This window comes from Rhopilema esculentum, chromosome 20 (genome assembly GCF_057945365.1).
Source record: "Rhopilema esculentum isolate cy_ngs chromosome 20, ASM5794536v1, whole genome shotgun sequence".
In the NCBI taxonomy this organism is placed as follows: Eukaryota; Metazoa; Cnidaria; class Scyphozoa; order Rhizostomeae; family Rhizostomatidae; genus Rhopilema; species Rhopilema esculentum.
The window spans coordinates 11,264,440-11,288,194 of NC_142834.1; the positions used below are offsets into that span (position 1 = coordinate 11,264,440).

General features: G+C 36.5%; 2 protein-coding genes and 1 long non-coding RNA gene across 4 annotated transcripts; 2 read left to right on the plus strand and 1 right to left on the minus strand.

The window, feature by feature from the left end:
• The first annotated feature begins 720 nt into the window (after positions 1-720).
• Positions 721-5,698, plus strand: LOC135687606 (uncharacterized). Its single transcript, XM_065204204.1, has 2 exons — positions 721-1,617; positions 3,645-5,698. The coding sequence occupies exons 1-2, from the start codon at positions 1,508-1,510 to the stop codon at positions 5,569-5,571; spliced, it is 2,037 nt and encodes a 678-aa protein (XP_065060276.1). The 5' UTR covers positions 721-1,507; the 3' UTR covers positions 5,572-5,698.
• Positions 5,469-23,042, minus strand: LOC135687618 (uncharacterized). 2 transcript variants are annotated; one of them, XR_016144981.1, is made up of 3 exons: positions 22,672-23,042; positions 15,145-15,344; positions 5,469-6,073 (listed from the first exon to the last, which is right to left on the minus strand). It is a non-coding gene; the product is annotated as an uncharacterized LOC135687618 (long non-coding RNA). The 2 variants fall into 2 exon arrangements; XR_010516233.2 differs by lacking the exon at positions 22,672-23,042 and adding an exon at positions 21,694-22,633.
• LOC135687613 (uncharacterized) lies at positions 11,244-19,344 on the plus strand. The gene is made up of 4 exons (XM_065204214.2): positions 11,244-11,604; positions 15,162-15,496; positions 15,825-16,025; positions 16,763-19,344. The coding sequence occupies exons 1-4, from the start codon at positions 11,418-11,420 to the stop codon at positions 17,096-17,098; spliced, it is 1,059 nt and encodes a 352-aa protein (XP_065060286.1). The 5' UTR covers positions 11,244-11,417; the 3' UTR covers positions 17,099-19,344.
• Positions 23,043-23,755: the final 713 nt, after the last annotated feature.

Here is a 23,755-nt window from a genome sequence, read left to right on the forward strand (position 1 = left end):
GATGTCATGAATGATGTTATGAAATGTTCATGACTTTTTATAACGTCAAGAGATTCGCTTCCATTCTGAAGCTGTATTTAGACGTGGGAAGCATATTTTTTATCCCTTGTGTCTCATTTTCTAGGCCATCAGGACAATCATGTCCTTTGATTTTACAAAATTTCGTTGTTCTCAGTTTTATCACGATTTAATATTTTTGTAATTTTTGCTTTGTGTACTGAAGTTTCTTAATTTTTTCTGACTGTCCAGTACTGGTTTCTTATAGCCAGTTTCTTATAAAAAATCAGTGTATTTAGGCGAAAAAACAGGATCAATCTGCGCAGAGATGTTGATAATTATAGCGAAGGGGATTTTAATAGAAAGATAAAAGACGTCAGTTGTAATCCAATAAAGTTTTACAGAGAGAAAACAAAGAAAGATCCCCCCCGTTCTTTTCTCTGATACCTGAGAGGATATGGAATGTTAGGAATAACTCAACAGAAGAGTTTGTATTGGTGTGTACACAACTAGTCTAGTACTATCACAAAATGATTATGCAGTACAATGCTATACAATATACATATAGGCGTCAGGGGGTAACACCAGACTTCAACATTTCCCCCCCCCCCCCAATAAAACAATGAACATATTGGAAATTTAAAAAAACACAAGACTATATTCGATTATATAGTCGATGCAGTCAGTAGCGGCGCCACGTGGGGGACTGGGGGGACTTGTTAGTAAAAGGGCGTTTTCTGGTGCTAAAGGGGGCGTGCTCTAAAATCTTTTGTTCTGCCCCCCCCCTGAACGTAGTGGCTGGCGCCGCCATTGGATGCAGTTCAAGGAATGCTTCCTAGGACAGTCTTGCTCTCAGAATTCGTTGAGGGTAGGTAACGTCGATTGTTACCTTCGCTACTATTAACGTCAACATCGATCATCGAGACACACTTCCTTGAATTTCATTTAGAATTTTACGAGAGGGTCCCTGTCTTTCAAATGGACCAAATAGAGCAAAATTGAATAAAGTTTTAGTGTTCTAGTTTCAACTGTGGCCTAGACGTTCGGTTTGTGGTCACTTTTGTCGTTTGATCGGTCAGCATTAGCGGTATCGATATACACAGGTGGCCGGTTTCTGAAAGTGTCGGGCGGTACGACCTTTTGGCCCTCTCCTTAATAAACCTGCCATAAAGAAGTTAACCTGAGGCAAAAGTCGCCCAATGCATATGTACTCAAGAATTTCACTGTATAAACAATGATTAGCTGAGAATTCAAGTCGCCCAAATCGTCCGCTATACATTTCGCCTCGACTGAAATCAGGATTGAGCAGTCTGGAAAATATGAGTTGAATACAATTTGATACTCCTAATAACATCAACGCGTTCCTATTCATAAAGCTGGCTGTCATCTGTGGTTTTATTCCGCGGTCTATCTATCGTATTCCAGCGACAAAAATTCAAATGCAGGCTGTATTTTGAGTGGACAGTGGGTTGCGTGATTGACAAAGTTGGAGAAAATCCTAAATTGTGGAATGAATTATCGCAGCGCATTTCTGCTTTTCGCTATTTTATGTGGCGGCTGCCTACTTTTACAGTACAGATTCAGCTATGTATCAATATCGAGATGTTTTTCTCAAAAAGGGTATGCAACTTTGTTATAATGTTAAATATACGGAGACGGTTTATTTTGCATATTTCAGATGTAAGCCTACATTTGTAACAGCATGGTAACACGACACAATGACGGAAATTGCGGGGGTGTGGGGGGCGGTCGCCCCCCAGGTTTTGCTAAATTGGCGATTTTGTCGGTAAAATTGCTTGCTTTGTGGGCATTGCCCCACCCCCCACTGGAAAAATGAATTTCCGCCACTGATACGACATCACGTTTCAATATGCGAGAAACGTGACGACAATTAAGTCAAGCCACGAGAAACATTTTGGCAACGAAACAACATTATCTGCCCGTCCATCTTTAATGTGCCTACGTCCACCAACAGACAGGACTGCATTCTGCTTCCAGACAGAAAAGAAAACCTTCTTTTCTTTAAGTTTTTCTTAACAATCGAGCGTGTTGCAAGGGGTTTCCCATTTTGCGGTTTTTTGTCAAATAGCTAGCAGCCTTTCCTAATCTTAACCAAACCACATCTGAAGCCCTTTGTTCTTCACATCTGAAGCCCTTTTGAAAACTTTTGAAATGAAAACATCTATTTTTTTTGTCTCATAATATGTCGTGAGAATAACAACTTTAATAACAATACACTCTAATATCTAAGATCGTATTATTGTCAGCAAGCACCAGCAATTTCGCAAACGGATAATGGAAATTTTTGGATTGGGAAGAATAGATTTTAAAGCAAGGTGTAATTACTTTTGCGAAGGCAATTAAAACGATTAACCACGTGCTCAAAATACGTAGAAAATCTTTATAGTTATATTGTCAATTAAAGCTCGTTGGTGGCCATGCTTCAAAACTTCAAACAAAACTTCACAGGCGATGAAAACAAAGCTATTGATTTGCGGGCTTGTCACAAGGGCTACACGGTAACCTGTTTGTTTATGTTTTGTTTCCGTTTGAACGACACTTGGTCCTGTCCTTGTAGGCCCTTGAACCTAAACATTTGATTCCCTAGTCGTGGATATTTTCCACCAGGGTGGAATCCATGTAAAGCTCACGCCTGATATACGCCAATGAACAATAAAAATACAATGGGAAGTCGTTAGTCTACACCGGATATAACCTGCGTATGCAACATGCGTGTGCACTGCTATTTCCGGTTGCCCCAAAAGAAAGGATGACAAGGTGTAAGCCCTCCAAGGTTTGCGGAGCCTACTACAGGATTAACATCACCGAGATAAAATGTTTTGGGCTGGCTCAAACTTGATGATGCACGATAAAAAAATTACATGGACTTTACAAATTTAAAGCAAAAATTCAACAAAAAAATGAAGTCAAAGAGTTTAGAAAATCATCACAATAAGAAAAAGTAGCAAAACGAATCATTACCCATGGCTATACTAAAACTTCACTTAGAGTCCTTCTTGATGGGATTAAAAAACATTACGCATGCGCATAACTGAGAATTTCTTTCCCGCCTTCAAGCCCAGAAGATAGGAAGAGTGAAGGGGGAAGGGGAGGAGAAAGGGGAAGGAGAGGGGAAAGGGGAAGGAGAAAGGAGGGAGAGGGTGGCCTGATTTCACTCATACAACGTTTTCCCACAGATTCTAGGCTGTAAACGATGCATACGCACGATGCATACGCACGATGCATACGCACGATGCATACGCACGATGCATACGCACGATGCATACGCACGATGCATACGCACGATGCATACGCACGATGCATACGCACGATGCATACGCACGATGCATACGCACTATGCATACGCACTATGCATATGCAACATGTTCAAAAATCTTCTGCAGAGTCAAATTTTGCTGTTCCCCGACAAGGAACTTTAAAGAAGTGAAAACAAGGCCCGTTTAAAAGTGTATGAACTGTTTGCTGTTGCGTTGTGAAATTGGCAACAAGCAACTTTGTAAGAGATTTTTTATATAAACACTTTCAACAAGCAGTGTAAAAAAATGTTTAACCCTATCTTAGGGGCCTATTGATTTACATATAGTGATATAGAATACAAGTATGTATTTGTTATTTTGTTTTTCCAGCTACGTTGCAACCAGAGTCGTCGAAAGAGTATATTTCGACATCGAGCCAACCACATCGGCATCCATCGCGCAAACACGGGAAATTTCGACCCGAAAGACTGGATCACCAACTAGGCCTAGTACGGAACCACCAACTCAGAGGCCTCGATGCGAGCCCCAGAATTATGTCGTATTTTTGAAGACGCACAAAACTGGAAGTAGTACGATAACGAACATCTTAAATCGTTACGCCGATTGGAATAATTTGACAATGTTGCTTCCAAATGATAAACAGTTTTATTCTTTCAACTGGCCAAATAAATTTCGACTAAGCTATGCAAAGGACAACCACGGAGTCATGCCAAACATCCTTGCCAACCACGCTCGCTACAGTCGAAAGTCCATGAATGTTTTGTTCCCACGTAAAAGAACTTCATATATTACAATTCTACGAGAACCTGTTAAGCAATGGGAGTCTACGTTCAGTTATATGAGCTTCCCTTATATTCTGAATATCTATAAAATGAAAGACCCTTTAAATTTTTTCCTAAATCATCCTCCATCAATACAGAACATACAGAAAAACGCGCGGCGGTTCCCCTCAATACACTTGATAAAGAATCCACTGTTCTTTGATCTGGGCCTAGATTACAAATACTATGACAACATAACGATGATTCGAAGAGCGTTGAAAACCATTGAGAAAGACTTTGATATCGTTTTGATGATGGAACATTTTGACGAATCAATGGTTCTGTTGAAAAGGAGGCTTTGCTGGAGCATAGATGACGTTGTTTTCTTTAAAACGAATGAGAGGCTGAACAAAAATAAACGTCGTGTACTGACGGCGGAGGAAGAAAACTTGATTAAAAAATGGAACACTGCCGACGTAGCGCTTTATAACTATTTTGTAGATAAATTTTGGAAAGAGATAGAAAAAGAGGGCTCTGATTTTTATGATGATTTGCAAGAGCTAAAGGAACGCAAAAAATACTACTTCAATGCCTGTGTCGAAAAGGAGGCCGTAACAGAAGCGTACACGTCAGTTTTTGTAAAGGGTTACGAAATGCGAAAAAATTTGACTGGAGACTTGAAAATTTTTTGTAAACGAATGCTACGAAATGAACTGGCCTATCAAGATTACTTCAAAGATCAGTATGCCAGTCGTGTGATGGCACTCGAAGGGGATACAATAGAAAATTTTGACGATCAATTCGAAGAGGTAGATGTAGATATTGAGAGTGGATCCACGTGGGGGGAAGAAGGTCATGCTTATAGTTATGGCCTACCTCCGAAGCAACCAAAGGCAGCTGCTAAAAATGTACAGCAAAGCAAGGCAGATGTCAATGATGGTAGCAGTATAAAGCAGAATAACCCAACACAAGCCACAGTTGAATCGCCTGTCAAGGATAATGCAAATAAAGCCCTTACTAAAGAAACCGCTACCGTTGCAAAAGATGAAAAAGTACAAAGTACAAGGCTGAAGAGCGTAGATTCAAAGAATGAAAATTCTGATAAGTTAAAAGAGAATGAAATAAACCCAACAACCAGTAAAAGTGTCACACTCAGTAACAAAGTAAGACCTACAAACTCTCAGACATTGGAAGTCATCCGAAAGAAAAAATTGACAACACTTGCTAAACATATGAATGAATTAGAAAGTGTAGTAACCACCCTGCCGAATGATAATCGACCTGAACTAACTACTGAAGAAGTAATATTAAAAACGACAGCGATAACGGGGGTGATAAGCAAGAAAAGGAAAGAAGCGCTCACTAAAACTCATACGCAGAACAAGGTTAAGACATCACCGTTGTTGAAAAGTACAAAAGGAAGTTACACTCGTTTTGAAAGTTCGGCAAAAAAAGCATTGCCAGTTGAGTCAGCAAATAAAGTTTTGGATATGGATGATCCAAAGAGATACGATGGAAAATCAATCATTAAATAAGCAGAATAATATAACCTTATTAGAACTGGTATAGCCTTATTAGCATGTGGGGGCAGGTCGTTGCCCACTTCAGTAATCTGATTGACAAATAATATGTGTTTGGAGTAGGAAAATTTACAGAAATTAAGGATCTTATAATTTTTGTCAAAGGGAAAGTGCTATTTGCCAATTTAGTTTCTTGTTCACACCAAGAATCTTTGTCAATGGTTTAGGAAAATCTATCGGCCATTCAGTGTTAAAATGAACTATTTTGATAGTCACTCTAAGTGGCTTTGTAAAAATATCCTGTATGAGTTAAGGTCATAGAGATCTAGAATATATCACGTTTCGTCGAACTAAAGTTTTTAATAATATATGTCATAAAGTCACTCTGTACAGTATGCTAATTAGTTGAAGAACTCAACCAATAAATATGTTCACTTACCTCAAGAACCTGTGGAGCAAACGGAATTGTCCTCCATTTGTTCAAGTTGGGTTCAAATGCTCTTCTGTACACTTTTTTCTAGGGCAAATTTATTTTTGAAAGCTTTGAATTAAATGGGGTATTTATCTGAATCAATTATAAAGATGATAGAGAATAGAATTATAAGCTTGAATTAATGAAAAAGAGGAAATTTATTTGGATTGTATTCTGGTATCACAATAACAGTTAATTTAAGCACAGCCACACGAGATCAGCTAATTGTGGCCATAGACCGTCGTCCTTAGAATTGGAAATGGATTTGAATTCCCAACTCCTAACAAATAAACGCATAAACTAAACCAGGTCCTGCCTCTGAAGGTCAATGCTAATTATCACATCTACAGGAAAATGTGACTTTCACATTTCGCTACTTCTGAAAGTCTCACACAATTAGTATAAAATGCTGACTATCCAAACTGGCAGAAATGCTAAGTACCCTTCTGCATTTTCAAACTGGAACATTCGGAGGGGAAATTTAATATTCACTTGTGTCTGTTAAGCATCATTAACAACGTGTTAAATTGCCCCAGTGAACCCATTTTCATGCTGGTACCACAATTTGCACAATTCAAGTCAAGTACTGTGCTTAAAGCCTAGACTATGAAGGTAAAACCCACATTCGAGTACTGGGTTTCAGTACTCCATTCTAAAAATAGCATCAAGGGGTAAGATTGTCAATTACATCTTTTCGTATAACTTTCCAGTTTGTTGAAAGAATAGAGAAAGCTACATTTCATATTCATATAAAAGAGAGAAATTATTTAGAGAAGAATGCCTAAAAAGAGACATGGGTACCAATATCATATTCTAAAAATAGCATCAAGGGGCAATTTTATAATTTCCTTTTATCTTAATATATTTTAATATATGATAATGCACCTAAATCTTTCCTTTTGAACTTTTTTTACAAATCAGTAATGACATCTGGAGGTTGGCCCAATTCGAGGACTGGGGCCAAGTAACCCAGTCTAAAAATAGCACTTGGGGGCATTTTTCGGCTTGTGTCTATTCGGCATCGTTATCAGCGTGTAAAATTACCCAAGTGTACCCATTTTCATGCTGGTATCACAATTTGCATGATTCATGTTCTAACAGCCCAGACTATAAGAAGTACATTTACTAATTCTATCATTAATAATAATAATAATAATAAAAGTAAAATTATTGTTCATCCATAATTCATTGTTACAATTGTGATTTGCTGTTTTAACGTAAAGAGATGGAATGTATAGTGATGTTGCCTGATTTTAATCCTTATGGAAACATTGTGTTTGAATAGAGTAATCTATGATGGACACGACGTTTTTCAACGTTTTCTAAGATGGAAATAAAAAGTTTCGAATTTGTTGTTTTTTATGATATATATGCCTGAAATCATAGACATCTGTCTGATTTTTAGTGAATTTTTAGTGTTATTTTTAAAAGGACACGAGACAGATTATTTTTAAATAAAATTGAGCCAAAGTCTTAAGTTTTTGAGACGCTGTCGACATCATAGCGTTAAAAGGCATGGCTCTGGGGGAGCGGCAAATCCATGTTGTACAAAACTTTATTGCTTCTTCCAAGTTAATGGCCCTAAGGGTCATAGGGGTTATTGGATCATAGTGTCAGGTTTTTCCAGTAAGCTCCAAATTATCGCAGTGTAATTCAAGGTGTCGATTGACATCGTGCCTTGACAAGACCATAGTGGTGTCTTGAATCAAACGATATTATGTTAAAAATCAGGAAAACACCGCAACGTGCCGAGAAAAGAAAGGCAACAAACATTAATTAAATCAAATATATTTGATTATAGCGAATTGTTCATAATCAACTATCTTTAATCTTTACGACTATACGTGCTACTCAACTGTGTTCATCAGCACATATTACAAAACTACAACAAATACTGCGTGGGATACTAGGGAGGGTTTAAGAACGGGGCGTCTTTCTTTGTGATGAATTCTGATTCCTTTAGATATTTTTATATTTACTTGTTTCATCATTTACTTGTTTCATCATCAAGTTTTCAATTCAATCTATTACTATCTAAAGTTATTCCAAGAAATTTAGCATAATAATCTATATTTTAATCCTGCTAATTTTGCCGGTAGTTGTTGAGCCTATAAAGAAAAAGCTTGATTTTGATGCGTTCAGAGAACTGTTGACCAATGACCAGTCAGAAAATTCAATTGATTATCGGCTTAGTGTTTTTTCAACATTCTCTGAGCTTTTTTGGTAAACAACTTAGTGCATATTCAGCAAACAAGCGGAATTGGAGTGTTTTCGGAGAATGTCAATAATATAATTTATGTAATATAAGATAAAGAGGGGTCCTTGTACACTACCTTGTGGGAAGCCACTGTCCACAAGAAGTTCATGTAACGATTTGGGTTATTTTACATATTTAGGACATTAACCTTCAAATGTCTTTGCTCTACATTTGCCAGCGTGTTCTAATTTAATCTAGCCTCGTGGAAAAAACAGGCGTTTGAAATAAATGGAGAGGCAATGGCCAAGTCAAAAATTTAGGAAAAAAGGGTTGTCTGAAGCGAAAGTTTAATGCAATGGATACATTTAAATTATATCCTTGAAAAACGCATTATTTTCAAACTTGGTACTTTCATTTCTTATGGACTTAACAAACAATTTCGTATCTTTTCTAATCCAGTTATTTTCATTTCATCTTATCTTCTTCACTATCTCATCTTATCTTATCTTATTTATCTATTCGTTTTCTATCCTCTCACACATTCCCACTTCGCCTTAAAGCGCTACATCGTATCTCGACTCATGCTTTTTTTTGATAATGCAGGACAGTGAAAGACAGCATCTTCTGTGTACAAAATAATAGCTACTAGAGATAAAGCTCAACTTATTCAACTTTATTCAAGATTAAATATCAATTCTACTTCTCTATGCGATTCTACTCTTTTTTTTCTCTATTTATCCATTATTTCTCTTATCAATTTCACCTGATGATGATTTTTGCTCGTCAATCGAAATGATGATGACTTTATAATGGACAATGTCGTGCTTATATTGTATAAATTAAAGAAGCGGGGGATTAAAACCTAACAGGAAGCGGAAAGGGAAATGAGGACAGAATTGCAAATTTTACTGTGTGCACTTGCACATTGATAATGATGCTTAACAGACGCAAGCTTAAAAACGCCCCAAAGTGCTATTTTTAGACTGGGGTACTTGACCCAAGTCCTCTATTTCGGATTTCATCCATACGTAGTTAACTAACGTTTAAAATGACCATGAAGGTAAAGCTTTAAACATAATTCTACACAATTAAAGTATAACACAGAAGCAATTAAAATATTACCCTTGATGCTATTTTTTAAGTGGACTACTGGAGCCCAGGCCTCTATAAGCTTTCTTTTATAAATCATTACTATTTTTGGTATGAATGTGAAATAAAGTGAAGATTAAATCTCTGGATTGCTACTTCTCCTCTCAGAGGCCTTCAAGAGAAGCATAGAAGAACTACCTTTTGAAGGTTGGAAAGCACAGAGGCTAGAAGAATCAGTGCAATTCTATTATTGGTTTACTGTTATAGTCAATGCTATTGTTGCTAGTTAAAGCAACAAGGGAGTCAAATCACCGCGTGTTTCCAAGTGCCTTTAGTCAGATTGCACCTTGGATGTTTAGCCTTTATCATATAAACTACTCGCGCTGGCTGAGACGAATGAGCTTGGATCTACAAAAGTATCCCATTCTGAAAAGAGAATCTAGGCGGAATTTTATCTCTCCGTGATACTTTAGTGTATCACAAAGTATAGAATGCTAGACTTTTTATGCTAAAAACAGTAATGACTAATAGGTTACAATAGAAAAAAGTATAAAAAGTGACCTGGTCTATCATTTGTAGCATCTAGAGGCAATATTCTACTTTGCTCTAAAAATACTGTTTGGTTAACCAAAAGGTAGACAGCCATACTATTATGTTTACATCAAAAATAAGTAATGGCTTTTAGAAGAGCGTTAACATAGAGGCCTAGAGCCCAGAATCCTTATCTAAAAATTGAATCAAAAGATAATATTGTTTCTTTGTTATATTTTTACCGTATTGAATTATGTTAAAACTTACGTATGGATGAATCCAAAATTGAGGAATTGGGTCTAAAAAACCCCAGTCTAAAAAACACTTGGGGCAGTTTTCGGCTTGAATCTGTTCGGCATCATTAAAAGTGAAAATCGTTATAATTATAGGCTACTTTTAGATACGATTGATGTTAAATCGGCAGCCAGCGCGAGTAGTTTATATGATAAAGGCTAAACATCCAAGGTGCAATCTGACTAAGAGCACTTGGAAACACGCGGTGATTTGACTCCCTTGTTGCTTTAACTAGCAACAATAGCATTGACTCTAACTCCATTACAGTAAACCAATAATATAATTGCACTGATTCTTCTAGCCTCTGTGCTTTCCAACCTTCAAAAGGTAGTTCTTCTATGCTTCTCTTGAAGGCCTCTGAGAGGAGTAGTAGCAATCAAGAGATTTAATCTTCACTTTATTTCACATTCATACCAAAAATAGTAATGATTTATAAAAGAAAGCTTATAGAGGCCTGGGCTCCAGTAGTCCACTTAAAAAATAGCATCAAGGGTAATATTTTAATTGCTTCTGTGTTATACTTTTATTGTGTAGAATTATGTTTAAAGCTTCACCTTCATGGTCATTTTAAACGTTAGTTAACTACGTATATGGATGAAATCCGAAATAGAGGACTTGGGTCAAGTACCCCAGTCTAAAAATAGCACTTTGGGGCGTTTTTAAGCTTGTGTCTGTCAAGCATCATTAACAACGTGTTTAATTGCCCCAGCGCACCCATTTTCATGCTGGTACCACAATTTGAACAATTCAAGTCAAATATTGTGCTTAAAGCCTAGACTATGAAGGTAAAACCCAAATTCGAGAACTGGGTTCCAGTACCCTATTCTAAAAATAGCATCAAGGGGTAAGATTGTCAATTACATCTTTTCGTATAACTTTTCAGTTTGTTGAAAGAATAGAGAAAGCTACATTTCATATTCATATAAAAGAGAGAAATTATTTAGAGAAGAATGCCTAAAAAGAGACATGGGTACCAATATCATATTCTAAAAATAGCATCAAGTGGCAATTTTTTATTTCCTTTTCTCGTGATATATTTTAATATATGATAATGCATCTGGAGATTGGCCCAATTCGAGGACTGGGGCCAAGTACCCCAGTCTAAAAATTGCACTTGGGGGCATTTTTCGGCTTGTTTCTGTTCAGCATCGTTATCAGCGTGTAAAATTACCCCAGTGTACCCATTTTCATGCTGGTATCACAATTTGCACAATTCATGTTCTAACAGCCCAGACTAGCAGCTTGCACTATGGAGGAGAGAGGGAACATTTCACCAACATGAAGAAATTGTATGCAATTATAACGTGTGCTCTGGTCGTTCTTACACTAATTGGATTTATGTATTTGAATGAGTTTTCAGTGTGGTATCACACTTCAATAGTTGTTAAAAACCCAAAAATTGTTTCGGCAAGCACTAAGAAAAAACACGAGGGCACGTCTACTATGAAAGTGCAGCCAAATGGAGGTAATTAGTGAAAAATCTATGTTCTTGCACCAAAACATTGATAATTTCGTTTTGATATCGTATGGTTTTAGTGAATACGGGTGATATATTTGTCACTTCAGAGTAAACAAAATAGTGACACAAGAGATGATATAAAGTGATGAAATTTAAGGAGCATTGGCATTGGGCCTAGTTGTTGTAATTGTAGGCGTCCTTTTTAATTGAAGCGTCCTAGCATACGTTTTCATTGTCAATCAAAATTAAAGCAGAAGAAACCTGAAATTTTCTGGAAAATGGCAGCTTTTTAAGAAAAATGCATCTGCTCTGTAGTTAGGAATGTGATAAAAACATAATTTTTAGATGGTTTTTAAAAAGTCGAGCTATAGTTGAACTACATTTATGTACATAATAATAGCTACTGGAGACACAACTCTATTTATTCAACTTTATTCAATTTATTAAACTTGAATAAGTTAAATAAATTGAGTTGTATAATTCAAGATTAAATAGTCTATCAAACGCATGGAAAATTGTTTGGCACCACAAATTGATTGATATCAAAATTGTGTTTATGTGAATGATAAGAGCAAAAGTTTTCTACAAATGTGAATCTAATGATACACACATGATGTTTGAATGTGTTGAAAAGCTAAGGGATCAGAAAGGCTAAGCCTCCCTTGTTAATGCTGAAAAATACCTCTTGTAATTTGTAATGTTTTTGGAGGGGCCCATGCTCTTTTTCAAAGAATTATTTATGTTTTAGACAAAACATTATGATCATTTACCATGAAATATTATTGTTTTTATTCAACCCTTTGAAGGGACCAAAGCATGGAGTCTGGGTTAACTAGCAAATATAATTTGTAGCAAATTCTAATGTAGTTAAGCCTGGTTCACATAAAACAGTAACTGCCTATTTATTCCGACAGTACCAGTGCACAACTTTTTTCATGGTCATGGTACTGAGCATGGTTAAAGTTGTTGTGAATACTCTGTCTGTAGCTCCCTTTGGTGTTGAAAGGTGATTTGGTATTGTTCATCTGATCAGAATTTATCATTTGCTCAATTTCTGTTTATCAAGAAAAGAAGCAGGAAAGAATGGAAATTTAGATGATTGAAAATTCTCTCACAACTTAGGATCTCTTTTATTGAATTGAGTTGGTGACTTAACTGCTGGCATTGCTACCGGGTGAAATGTTTTTAGAACCTATGTACAAGGGATGAAATTTAATGACATCTTATTACAGCAAGAGCTACAAGGATGCAAATTAAACCTTTTTTGACAGGGCGTCAGGACAAGTTCGATGGAGTTGCATACAAAATGAACCAGCTGTTCAAAAACCAATCAAGTCTATAAACATAATGAAAGTGTAAGAAAAATTTGTTAGAACATATGCCAAGATATTCTATACTCCCTAATTTGCACCCCTGAGAGCCTCTTGCATTTGTTGGTATTTCTTATTTAACTTCACCAGATTTGTTATTTATTTAATAAATCTGTAGTTAGGAAGACATTCAACTTTGTACTTTAAGCATCCTGGTTAGGGGAGAAAACTGCCATGGTGTCTCTTTCATTGAATCATATGGAATGAAAACATTATCCTTAAGGGGTTACTGTCTTTCCTTGGAATAAATTATCTCTGCACTACAAGCAAGGGAAAATAATTTTTATACCTTTCAATCAAATCCAACAAATTTGATTTACTATATCAATTTGAAATCAAAGCTCTTCAATCTTTTGATACTATACCTGCCACTTAAGTTTAAGGATTTCAATTTTTTCAGCTAGCAAGATATATTGTAACTAGTTATCATCAATATTGATGTAAATTGTGGTTATTTTGTTATTTTTAGTGGCATTAAATACAAATTGCAAGGCCTTTACAGCTCATGTTCTTTTGAAGGAAAATTTTTATCTGTTTTCCCCGAAAAACCCTGAGTCCAAATGTTTTGGAGTGTTAAGTAGGCCTCTTGGGCAGGTACTGATGCTGCCTGGGTGCTGCCTGGTACTATTTTCAAAATTCATCAGTACAGTATTGCCAAGACTTGGAAAGAAAACGTTTCATTCTCCTCACTCTTATTAACTACCCTATCTCTGGTTCTTTGCGTGCGCACTCATTTCTTATTTCATTGCTAGTTTTAGCAAAAAGGTACAATAGTTGTTGACAAGGGAAACGCAACTCTCCTTTTTATAGCACAATTTTAAAAAATGATAGACGTTACTTGTAACTTACATGATTTCTATAAAGATGAAGTGAGCTTTTTCTGATATTAAAAGTGTGTGGTCAAAAGTTTTTGTTTTATGAATACCCAACGCCTAAAGATTTGTGGTTTCCACACACAGCCACTGCACCTAATGCCTGCTGACGGCAGAATTTTATTTCTTGACAACATGGATTAAAATATATCAGCCCAATTGCATCTAAAATTCGTCCCCTTTGAGGTCATGTAGTTTGAAAATTCACTGAAAAATCTCCTTTTTATGTCAAAAAGCTACCTAGATGGGATATTTAGGGAGCTCGCAACTTTGTTCAAAAATTACACTTTACAGTACCCCAGCACACGCTTGCCCTTTTATTTACCTTTTTAGAATTTTTAAGGCTCGTGTTTTTATAAAATCTGTTCTTCGAAAAATATTGAAATTAATATGGAATTTAGGTGGTAAGGAATGGTTCTTTATAACAAGACAAATAGTGAGCCCTTAGAGCAGGGAATGGGGTTGTCCAACATACAGCCCGCGAATGAATTGGTAAGGCAATAATTTTTTAATAATTTGAACCTTGCGTTATGTCTATGTAGTAACATTCCAGGCAAAATTATTATAAAAACTATCAGGCATTCTATTGATCATTAGGCAAACTGATCAGGGGCGTCCTGGTGAATGAATTCTAAAGGGGGCAAGAAAGAAAAATTTTCCGATAAAGTTTCTTTAATTTATTTTGCCTTAACTTAAAAAAGATATTTGAAATGCATTTTTATCTTGTCTCTATTTGTTCACATTTACTGTGAAAGTCCCTGATATCTCGCAACTCTATAAATCTTTTCGTTCAACCCTATAAGGTTCGTTCCACCTTTCATTTTTGACCACAGCTCAAGCTTGAAAATTTTCCGAAATAACAATGATTTTTACGAAAATCTGTCAAATTTTGAGAGTGGAGGGGGCCACAGTCCCCTCTGCCCCCCGGCCACGACGCCCCTGAAACTGATTTAATCTAAAACCAAATATGAGCTTAAAAAAGTCGTATAATTAAGTTTGGAGAAATTTCCAAAACGAGGTCGTAAGTCGAATTGGTGTATTAACTTTCTGAAAACAGAAAATGTAACATTTTGTATTTATAATTTTTCTTAAAACTGAGTATATAACTTTTCATATAGATTTTCATGTGATCAATTTACTTTTCACTTCAAAATTTGCCGATAATTTTCGTAATTTTCCATGTGGCCTGCCTGTGACGTAAGGTTATGTCTGTGATATATAGCCAGTGACGTAAGCTTATCGCGTAAGTCCCAACCCAGAAAGTTAGTTGGAAAACCCTGCCTTAAAGGAAAATTTTTGCTTACCCAGCATTGTTGTTTAGTTCCAGGTGAACAATCAAAATGTGTTGATGATGGAGACAGATACAGCCAAGTGAAGTTTTTTGTCTTGTTCATTGGCTACTCTAGAAGTGGAAGCACTTTACTTGGTTCCCTACTTGATGCCCATCCAAATGTTATCGTTGCAAATGAATACGGCGTAGGAGATAAGCTGAGTACATTCACTGCTGCAAAAAAGAACAGGAATTATTTATTCAATCAGCTGTACAATAACTCGCAGTGGTACGCAACGAAAAGTTATCGATCTTCAACTTACAGGGGGGTTTACAACTATCACGTACCGAAACAGTGGCAAGGAAAATACAATTGCTCAATACAGGTGACGTTTTTACTATCTGTTATCAACTTCAAGACTCTTGTGCAGCCCTGCAAATTGGTCATAGATTGATAAAGAAACCGATAGATCATTGAATCTAGTAATGGCCTACCCGAAATGGTGGTTCTTACTCATAAACCTTTGATAAACATAATTAAGAATGTTGAATTAAGGAAGGAAGTTTTTCGAGGGGTTTTGGGATACGTCTCCTGTTCTAATTTTTTTGAATGTCTCTTTTCTCATTGATGCAAATTTTACCCTGTAAAGATTTGTACCAAGGAGTTTCATTACGATTTTCTAAACTTCCGTTTTTTCTTGTTCTGTACTCTAGGTGATCGGGGACAAAAAGGCTGTACAGAGTGTCCGAACTTTTTCAGATGAAGAAGGTGATCAACGGCTGAACGAGTTGGGTAGAATCGTAAAAGTCCCCATTAAATTCGTACACATCCACAGGAACCCATTTGACACCATAGCAACGATGCTTTTGCAGCACAAAAATGCGAGAAGTCAAGCTACCTCCTCACATTTCAAGGTATGGTATTTCAAAATCTACATTCGATTCCCATGTGGATTTTCGTGCTATCAACAACCCTTTCTTAGCAGGGTTAGGGGCAAAGTATCAGGAAGCCAAAGCCTCCTCCCAATGATTTATTAAACCTTTTCCTTTGCTGGCAGCCAATTTCGCTTGCCTTTCCAGTAGCCTGCGTGCAGACTTTACTTTCTGTTGCGAAGGAGAGCCAATACGGAACTTATAAAGCCTGCGAATTCGCAACGGAAAGTAAAGTTTACACGCAGGCTACCTTCCTAATTGTTTTGCCACTTAAACTATTTGTCTTCGTACTTATTAAAGGCGATAGGTAAAAACATTTATTCGAACTAGCAACCTTTGGACAGCAATTGTGGGATAAATTCCCAAAATCCATTCAAATCTATTTTTGTCTTGCTTAGCGTTAATGTAGAGTTTGAGCAACAGTATCTTCAACGTTTGTCTCCATGCCCCAACTATTTATCTGAGGTTTAAATAAATGATTTGAGCGTTAGATAGAAATAGAAATGGCAGGCAAATGTTTTTGTGTATCTTCGACCTCGCCAGCAATCCACGTACCTTGTCAAGTAATTGTTATATTAAAAAGACGTTTTCTATGAATTTTGCTTTTGGAATTTTATTGTTGCTGGCTGCATTAATTGATATGCTTTTGAAGTTGCTAGCTAGTTAATTGATATTCTGTTGTTTTTTTCATGCTAAGTTAATACCACTGTCTATTCCAGCCGCTGAACGATCAGAAGGAGTTGCGGAGGTGCGTGAACAGATACCTCAACAGGGTAAAGCGCCTTGAGGCAATAAAAGCCAAGCGAGTTGAAGATGTGGTCGATATTGAGTATTCCAAGCTGGTAAAAGAACCAAAACAAATAGCAAAGAAGCTCTGTAAATTCTTTCAATTAACTTGCAGCAGAAAATACGTAAAAAGTTTCGCGAAGAAAACTTATCACAATGAGACATACACAAGAAGAAAAGTCATATGGACCGAAGATATGAAAGCGCGCGTGTTTAACAAAATGAACCTGCTTTCGCCGCATAGAAAATTTGTCTTTGAGGTGTCCTGATGTAAAGTTTAGTGAAAATTTTTAGATTATATATAGGCTCTTTCATTCAAATGTGGGTTTTTATGTCCCAAATTGTCACAGCAGCTGCTCCTTGGAACTTCGAATGTTCTTTCCTCGTTGCTAGCTGTTTGTTGTTATTAATTGATTTTTAGCAGAAAAATGAGAAAATTTGGGGGGAATGCGAAAAAGTAAGAGCAATAAGTGAACCATCTGACTTTGGGATGCCGTTTCGAGCTCCCATGCCAGTCAAAGTGAATCAAACATCGTCATGAGCACTATCAACAAGCCAGGCTGAAGAAAATTTGTATTTCTTGTCTCATAACAATATTTCACCATCTTACACGACGCTGTGTTTTATGCTGTTTTCCATCTTGATCTGTGATGAGAATTCGAAAAATCATCATTTTATCGAAATACAGGGAAAAGGCTGACGATTCCTCGTTGAAATGATGAAGAGCATTCCGGGAAAATAATAAGTTGTCGTTGTCATTGTCTTTCTATGACATTTTTCTTTATAGCATTACTACTTCTTGTGAAATAAAAATTTAATTATGTTTAATATATATGTATACATTTTGTGTTGTCAATCATTTTGTAATCTGTTGCGTTCTGTGAGAAATCTGGTAACATTTTTATCTCTATAGGAAAGTTATTATCAATAATTGTACAAAAAACCGATTATATTTTCATGCCTTTTTATATTAACGAACCATTTTTATATTTCTAGGCAGTGTTTTTATCTATCTCCACCTTTGAGTATATCCCCATCCAAATTCTTTTGTAGTACTAATTCACATATGCGTGTATGTATGAAGAATCGGGGACAAGATAATTTCAACTGCTGTTCAAAAATATATAGAAACATTTAAATGACTCAGACTTGCAAACAGGTCTTCCAAATGGACCTTTAATAGTTTGTTTTCTAATCAATAAGCATTGCGAAGTGATTATGTGTGTAAAAAGAATGAATTTGATGTCACTAAGGAACAATCATTTAAGTCAAAATGTTTTAAATAATACGGTTAAACTTTTGACCAAAAAAATGTCCAGTTTATTCGGTACAAAAACAAACAGATGACAAAGATGTCTCAGAGGCAACTTGAATGACGCATAGACATCCTCCAAGTCCATTTTCACTTCTTGATTATTCTGAATTTTGCTACTTCAAACAAAACATTTTTCATTTCACAATTATTCCTAATTAGTACCGCTTTTTATGTTTCCAATTTTGGATGATTCACAAAACTTTGTCTGTCCCTAGAAGACTAGAGTTATGGACTTTCCTCGAACAGTGTGAATTGTTTAGATCAAGACGAGCAGATTATCTATATTCGAGTGACCACTAGCCTTTTACTCTTTGGTAGAATTTGATTGTTTAGGCCAGGGGTCGGCAACCTTTATAAAAGAGGGGGTCAAATTTGATTTCTGAAATGCATACGAGGGCCGCAACTCAAAATACAGGATAATTTTAATATATACCAATTCTACCTAACTACTAATCTAGTCAATAAAAATGTATTTATCGGTAAATGTACTGTAACTTGGAAGCTGTACGTATATACAAAGATAGATGTAAAGTACATGTTCACTGTTAAGTATGTTATGTTACAAGAATCTGATGCGCAACTTGGTGCTGCGTGTTCTTGGCCAACTTCTCAATATTTGGCAAAATTGTTGATGTTGGCAGCCGCAAGTTGCCTTCAAGGTGCTAATCAGTCATTCGAGATCGCAGTCTTCGCATACTTGATCTTTGAGAAGAGACTTTCGCAAAGGTAAGTACTGCCAAACATGCAACACATCTTCTTGGCTTGCTGCACCAGACCTGGATATGAGCCATCATCCACCATGGAGATACTCCATATAAAACTGGATGCTATGAGTTTCCTTGTAATTCTGTTTCAATTCATTGGTACCCTGCAGCTCGATCAACTCCATTTGAAGATGGAAAGTGAACCAAGCACCATTGATTCAGCTGAGTATTCCAAAGATTTAGCATAAGCAGGAACGTGATAACATGTTCATACACGACATTCACAAATTGACCATGGCCTTCAAGCTTCTTGTTCAGCTTGTTCTAGTGACTAGTAATATTAACGAGGAATGCTAATCTAGACAAAAATTTAGGATCACTGAATCAATATCGAGTTGACACTCATGCATTGGGCCACATTATTTACAGGTTAACGGGGACCTTCCGGGCCACACAAATGTACCTTGCGGGCCGCGGGTTGCCGACCCCTGGTTTAGGCAAATGATCGATGATTGATAAGTTAATGGAGATGAAATGGGTGCCAGTAGTGTTATCTGTTGCTTTGAATGAAGCATTACAGTGCATAGTCTTGCATCGTTCAGTGATACCCTTATACAACTTTATTAATAAATATATAGACCAAAATGAGTTTCCCTGTCAATAAAGGAATTTATTTATAAAGATCCTGTACCCAACAAAGGCAGAGAATACGTGACAAGGTGTGCTTGGAAATGTAAAGCTTACTTTTGTGATTGCAAATGCGAAAGAGTAAGCTTTCTAAACCGGAGAAGAGTAACTGTAATATTAAACATTTGAAGGGGGCAAGATTAGGAGTGAGCTAAGAGCCACCATCTTTTCTCATGTCGTTCTGAAGCCTGTCTTCAGAAATGCTTTGGTAAAAAAATCTTGGGTAAAAAAACGTATTAAGCCTCCTCACCTCAGGATGCTCGTTCACAACAAGAGCCGTTCTCTGCTGAAATCGTATTATTTTTCTCAACTTATCTATTTAGACTTTTTAATGGTCACATCCTTGAGATGTTGGCAAAAGAATATTTTAAAAGATTAGCTGAATGCATTGGTATTTCAAATACAAAACTAGATGTATAAATGATTGAGCATTTAAATAGAGAAAACACGTCTTCCTTTTTAAATTGAATGGGTCACTTTGAAGTAAGCCCACTCTTCATTTCCTGTTGCAAATTGTTCTGCACCCTCTTGTATATCTTATAACTCGCCACCAAATATGAAACATTTTTGTTCTAAGAGTTTTAATCTCGTTTTAATTTGGTGATGTCTGTCATGGTCCATTTTAATCACTCTGATCGCGATCATCTTTGCTTAATGCAAAGATTTAATGCAAGTCATTGGGCTGAGACCCAACACTCGGCATGAGACTCTTGTCTGGATTTTGAACAGAACATTTGTCCTACCAAGTCTAAAATCCAAAAAATTAATCATGTTTGCGTCTAATATCTGTTAAACAGGATCTCAGTGCACTAATTGGTTGCCAAATAATTGCTCGACTCTTTGGTGTTTTAAGGAGCTTCTGATTTATTGACATGACATCAAATTGCAAGCTGGAAACAGACTTTCTTGCTACGCGTACCAAAATAGATGCAGTGATGTCATCAAATATGACCGTTTAGAAAAACTACATCGAATAGATTTAGATAATCCAAGGGATTATGAAAAACTAATTAACTGTAAAGCGACGATTTAGCAAGCATATTTTGAACAAGGCCCCTTTCTATTTACCCATTTTACTCTAAACGATTTCTCTTGAAAGTAGCCATAGCTCTCGAATTAAACCTCATAGCAGGGGCGGATCCAGGAAATTTTTTGACTGGTGCTCAGTTTAGGGGACCACACCCAAAAATTGACCACGCCCATTTTCGGTGGCGATGTTAAGTAGCGTATTTTTTCCAATGAGCGTCCCTCTCCAATGCACACCCCCCTTTTGAGCACAATTTCTCTAATCAAGAACCACTCTCCAATGAGCGCCCCCTAAATATTTTGAAAACATATAGAGACAAGCAAATCTTTACAATAGTAGTTGGTTTAAATATATTGAATAAAACCTATGCTGTTTCAACTTGGAAAATCTTCTGCAACTACTGACAGAATTACATAAAAATACATTTGAAGGTATTGATAATTTAAATACTGAAGATGCCACACCAGTATTTTCAGCAAATCTACTAGGATTTTGACTCGGATGAAATTGAAATCTTGTAATTATTATGCCCATAACAGGTGTGATTGATTTTTCTAAAAACAATCATTGTTTAAATTCCAAACCCCAATTTTTTATTGGTGGATTTTTATCTTTTTCTCAATAAGCCCCACCATCTAATGGGGCCAAAAATATGATAAAATACGGTAAATAAGAGTGGCTATGAAAGCAAGGAAAGTATTGTACTAAATAAGGCAATGTATTTCATGAAAATTTAGAAAATGTTTTACGAAATTCATTACTCTGGTTGAAAGCTATCTTTTGCAGCTTGGAATTGTGTTTATATATTATGTTAAAAATTTTGTTGATGTTCCAAGAACTTTGACAGGCATTTACACGCCTCTTTGAACTATTCTTCCTTTAGAAAAATCACAAAGGGGGCTGCGATGCCATTACTCGCGTAAAAAACAATGCGAATATCTCAACACTTCAATTAACGCTTTGTTATAGTATCACATTGCAAACAAACAACATTGATTCACATTTGCAAAACTCAAATCAACTAATAACATGGCTAATAAAACGCAACCTAGCATGTCACCCTCAACCAGATGCATGTAATATTTTCTGATGTTTTGCAATTTTTCACAACGATTGTGTGTTACCACTTACCTGATAGATAGGTATCTTAGGCCGTAGCTTTGCTACACTTCCGGAGAAGAGCTGTGAATCAGTGAACGAGTCGGCGCTATTGTCATCCCAATAAAACTCGAAAACATCCTCAATGTCCCTTCTCTATCATTTCTTTGACCAGGCTTTTCTTTTGCCATAAATATTAAAGCAACGTTTCTGTTCATGCACCCCGTAAAACCAACGAGAGTTGCCGCAAATCCCAAAAGCCTATGCCAGTTCCCTATCCATCAATTTCCCTGAATTTTTATTGGCTATTTCGTCTTGACCGGTGCTCAGATGACGTTGAGCACCGGTGAAAAGCAAATGATTGGATAATGCTGGATCTGAGCACCGGTGAGAAAAAAGTTAATTGGCTAGCTCTGTTCGTGACAATTCTAATTTACGAACCCACCGGTGCTCGGAATAGCATGGAATAATTGGATTTCATTGGAGGATGATTTTGTCATCCGCAATCTAATTGGTCAGCACTTGCATTCTACCAGAATTTCGTTCCGGTGAAAATGCCACGGTTGCAAACATTAACGCGACAAAAGAAAATTCTTCAGATAATAGATATTTTTCATGCAAAATAGATGAAAACATAGAATCAGTAGAAGTCTTTAGCTTTTTTCGGAAACACGCACAGGAACAGGTACAAGAAACAGTACTTTGAAAATCTGACCGGTGCTCAAGCACCCTTTGCACCCCCCTGGATCCGCCACTGCATAGGGTGTTTTAGAATATGACCCCTAATGCATTACACACAACTGATTTTCATGTTTTATGATACCTCTGAATTCTAGTAGATTTAGCCACACTAGATGTTTGAAATAAACCTTTAATCCTTAATTCCTGACAGCATTCAGAATTAATTCAAAGGCATCTTGAATCGACACACATACACGATCTTATAAGAAACGCAGTTTTCAAAACCAATATATTAAGAATAAGAAGATAGCATATACCTTGGCCACTTACAATTTCGTACCCAGATGATAGGCATCCTAGTACCAACTCTTTTGATGTGGACTTTCTATACGTGGCTCTACTTCAGCTCCAGGTTTCTAGGATTGAAAAAAGACAAGCTTGAGCTTAGTCTAAATTCCACCTTCCTCTCTTTCTTATCTTTTTCCTTTTTCCCCCTTTTATTATTTTTTGTTGTTCTTTTCCTGTTTGGTTATAAGGGAAATGTGCATGTACACAGCCTTTGTGGTATCGTCCTGTATTTTCTAATGTCGAAAATTTGTCAATACTTTATATTATGTTGAAGATATTTTTCTTTTTCTTCTTGTAATTTTTAAATTGTAAATGACTGCACCGGTGATGAAGCAGGGAAAATTTCAGTAATAATTGTCCTATGCTCGCTGGCTTAATTTTCAATTCTGTAAATTTTTCATAAATACTCGGCTTGCTTCATCCCGAGTGTTGTCATTCGTCGTATCTGAGTTGTAAAGTCGATATTGTTTTAAAGCAAACTTATGTAATATGTCTGTGTTTTAATTGAATTGGTTTATAAAAGAATGCCTGAATTCAGAAAACAGCCACCTCAGACCACTACTTAACATCATTACCTAACCTAAAAACATTATTAGTTTAATGTTATTTGGGGAGCAAAGTGTTTTCACTTGCAGCAGAACATTGATTCACTATTGTTTGTTAAAATAGAAATCGTGACCAGCTGAAAGCCAGGGATCCTATTCACGGCCACCATTGCCTTTCATCATTTTATGTCACTATGTTATATCATCATGCTATGTCATCGTTTCATGATATCGTGTTAAGCCATCGTGTTACGCCATCGTGTTACGCCATCGTGTTATTTCATTGTATTACACCATTATACAATAGCACGTGGGTCGGGTAGAGGACTTGTCGAATGACGACAACGTTATGAAAGGAACAACTAATTGCTTATTACGTAACTTGACAGGGACAGGGAGACCAGATTGCATTACGGATTCGCGAATGACATTCTATTATTATGTAAAAACTAAAGGCAAGAATAAGCCAAAGAATGGTCAAAAAATATTATTAATACTTATAAGTTATTGGGGAGCTAATG

Bases quoted from the DNA above. Each gene is read 5' to 3' on its own strand.
- LOC135687606 (XM_065204204.1), top strand. From the start codon at position 1,508: ATGAATTATCGCAGCGCATTTCTGCTTTTCGCTATTTTATGTGGCGGC. The intron at 1,618-3,644 runs GTATGCAACTTT...TTGTTTTTCCAG, and splicing joins AGATGTTTTTCTCAAAAAGG to CTACGTTGCAACCAGAGTCG.
- LOC135687613 (XM_065204214.2), top strand. From the start codon at position 11,418: ATGAAGAAATTGTATGCAATTATAACGTGTGCTCTGGTCGTTCTTACA. The intron at 15,497-15,824 runs GTGACGTTTTTA...TCTGTACTCTAG, and splicing joins AATACAATTGCTCAATACAG to GTGATCGGGGACAAAAAGGC. The intron at 16,026-16,762 runs GTATGGTATTTC...TGTCTATTCCAG, and splicing joins CTACCTCCTCACATTTCAAG to CCGCTGAACGATCAGAAGGA.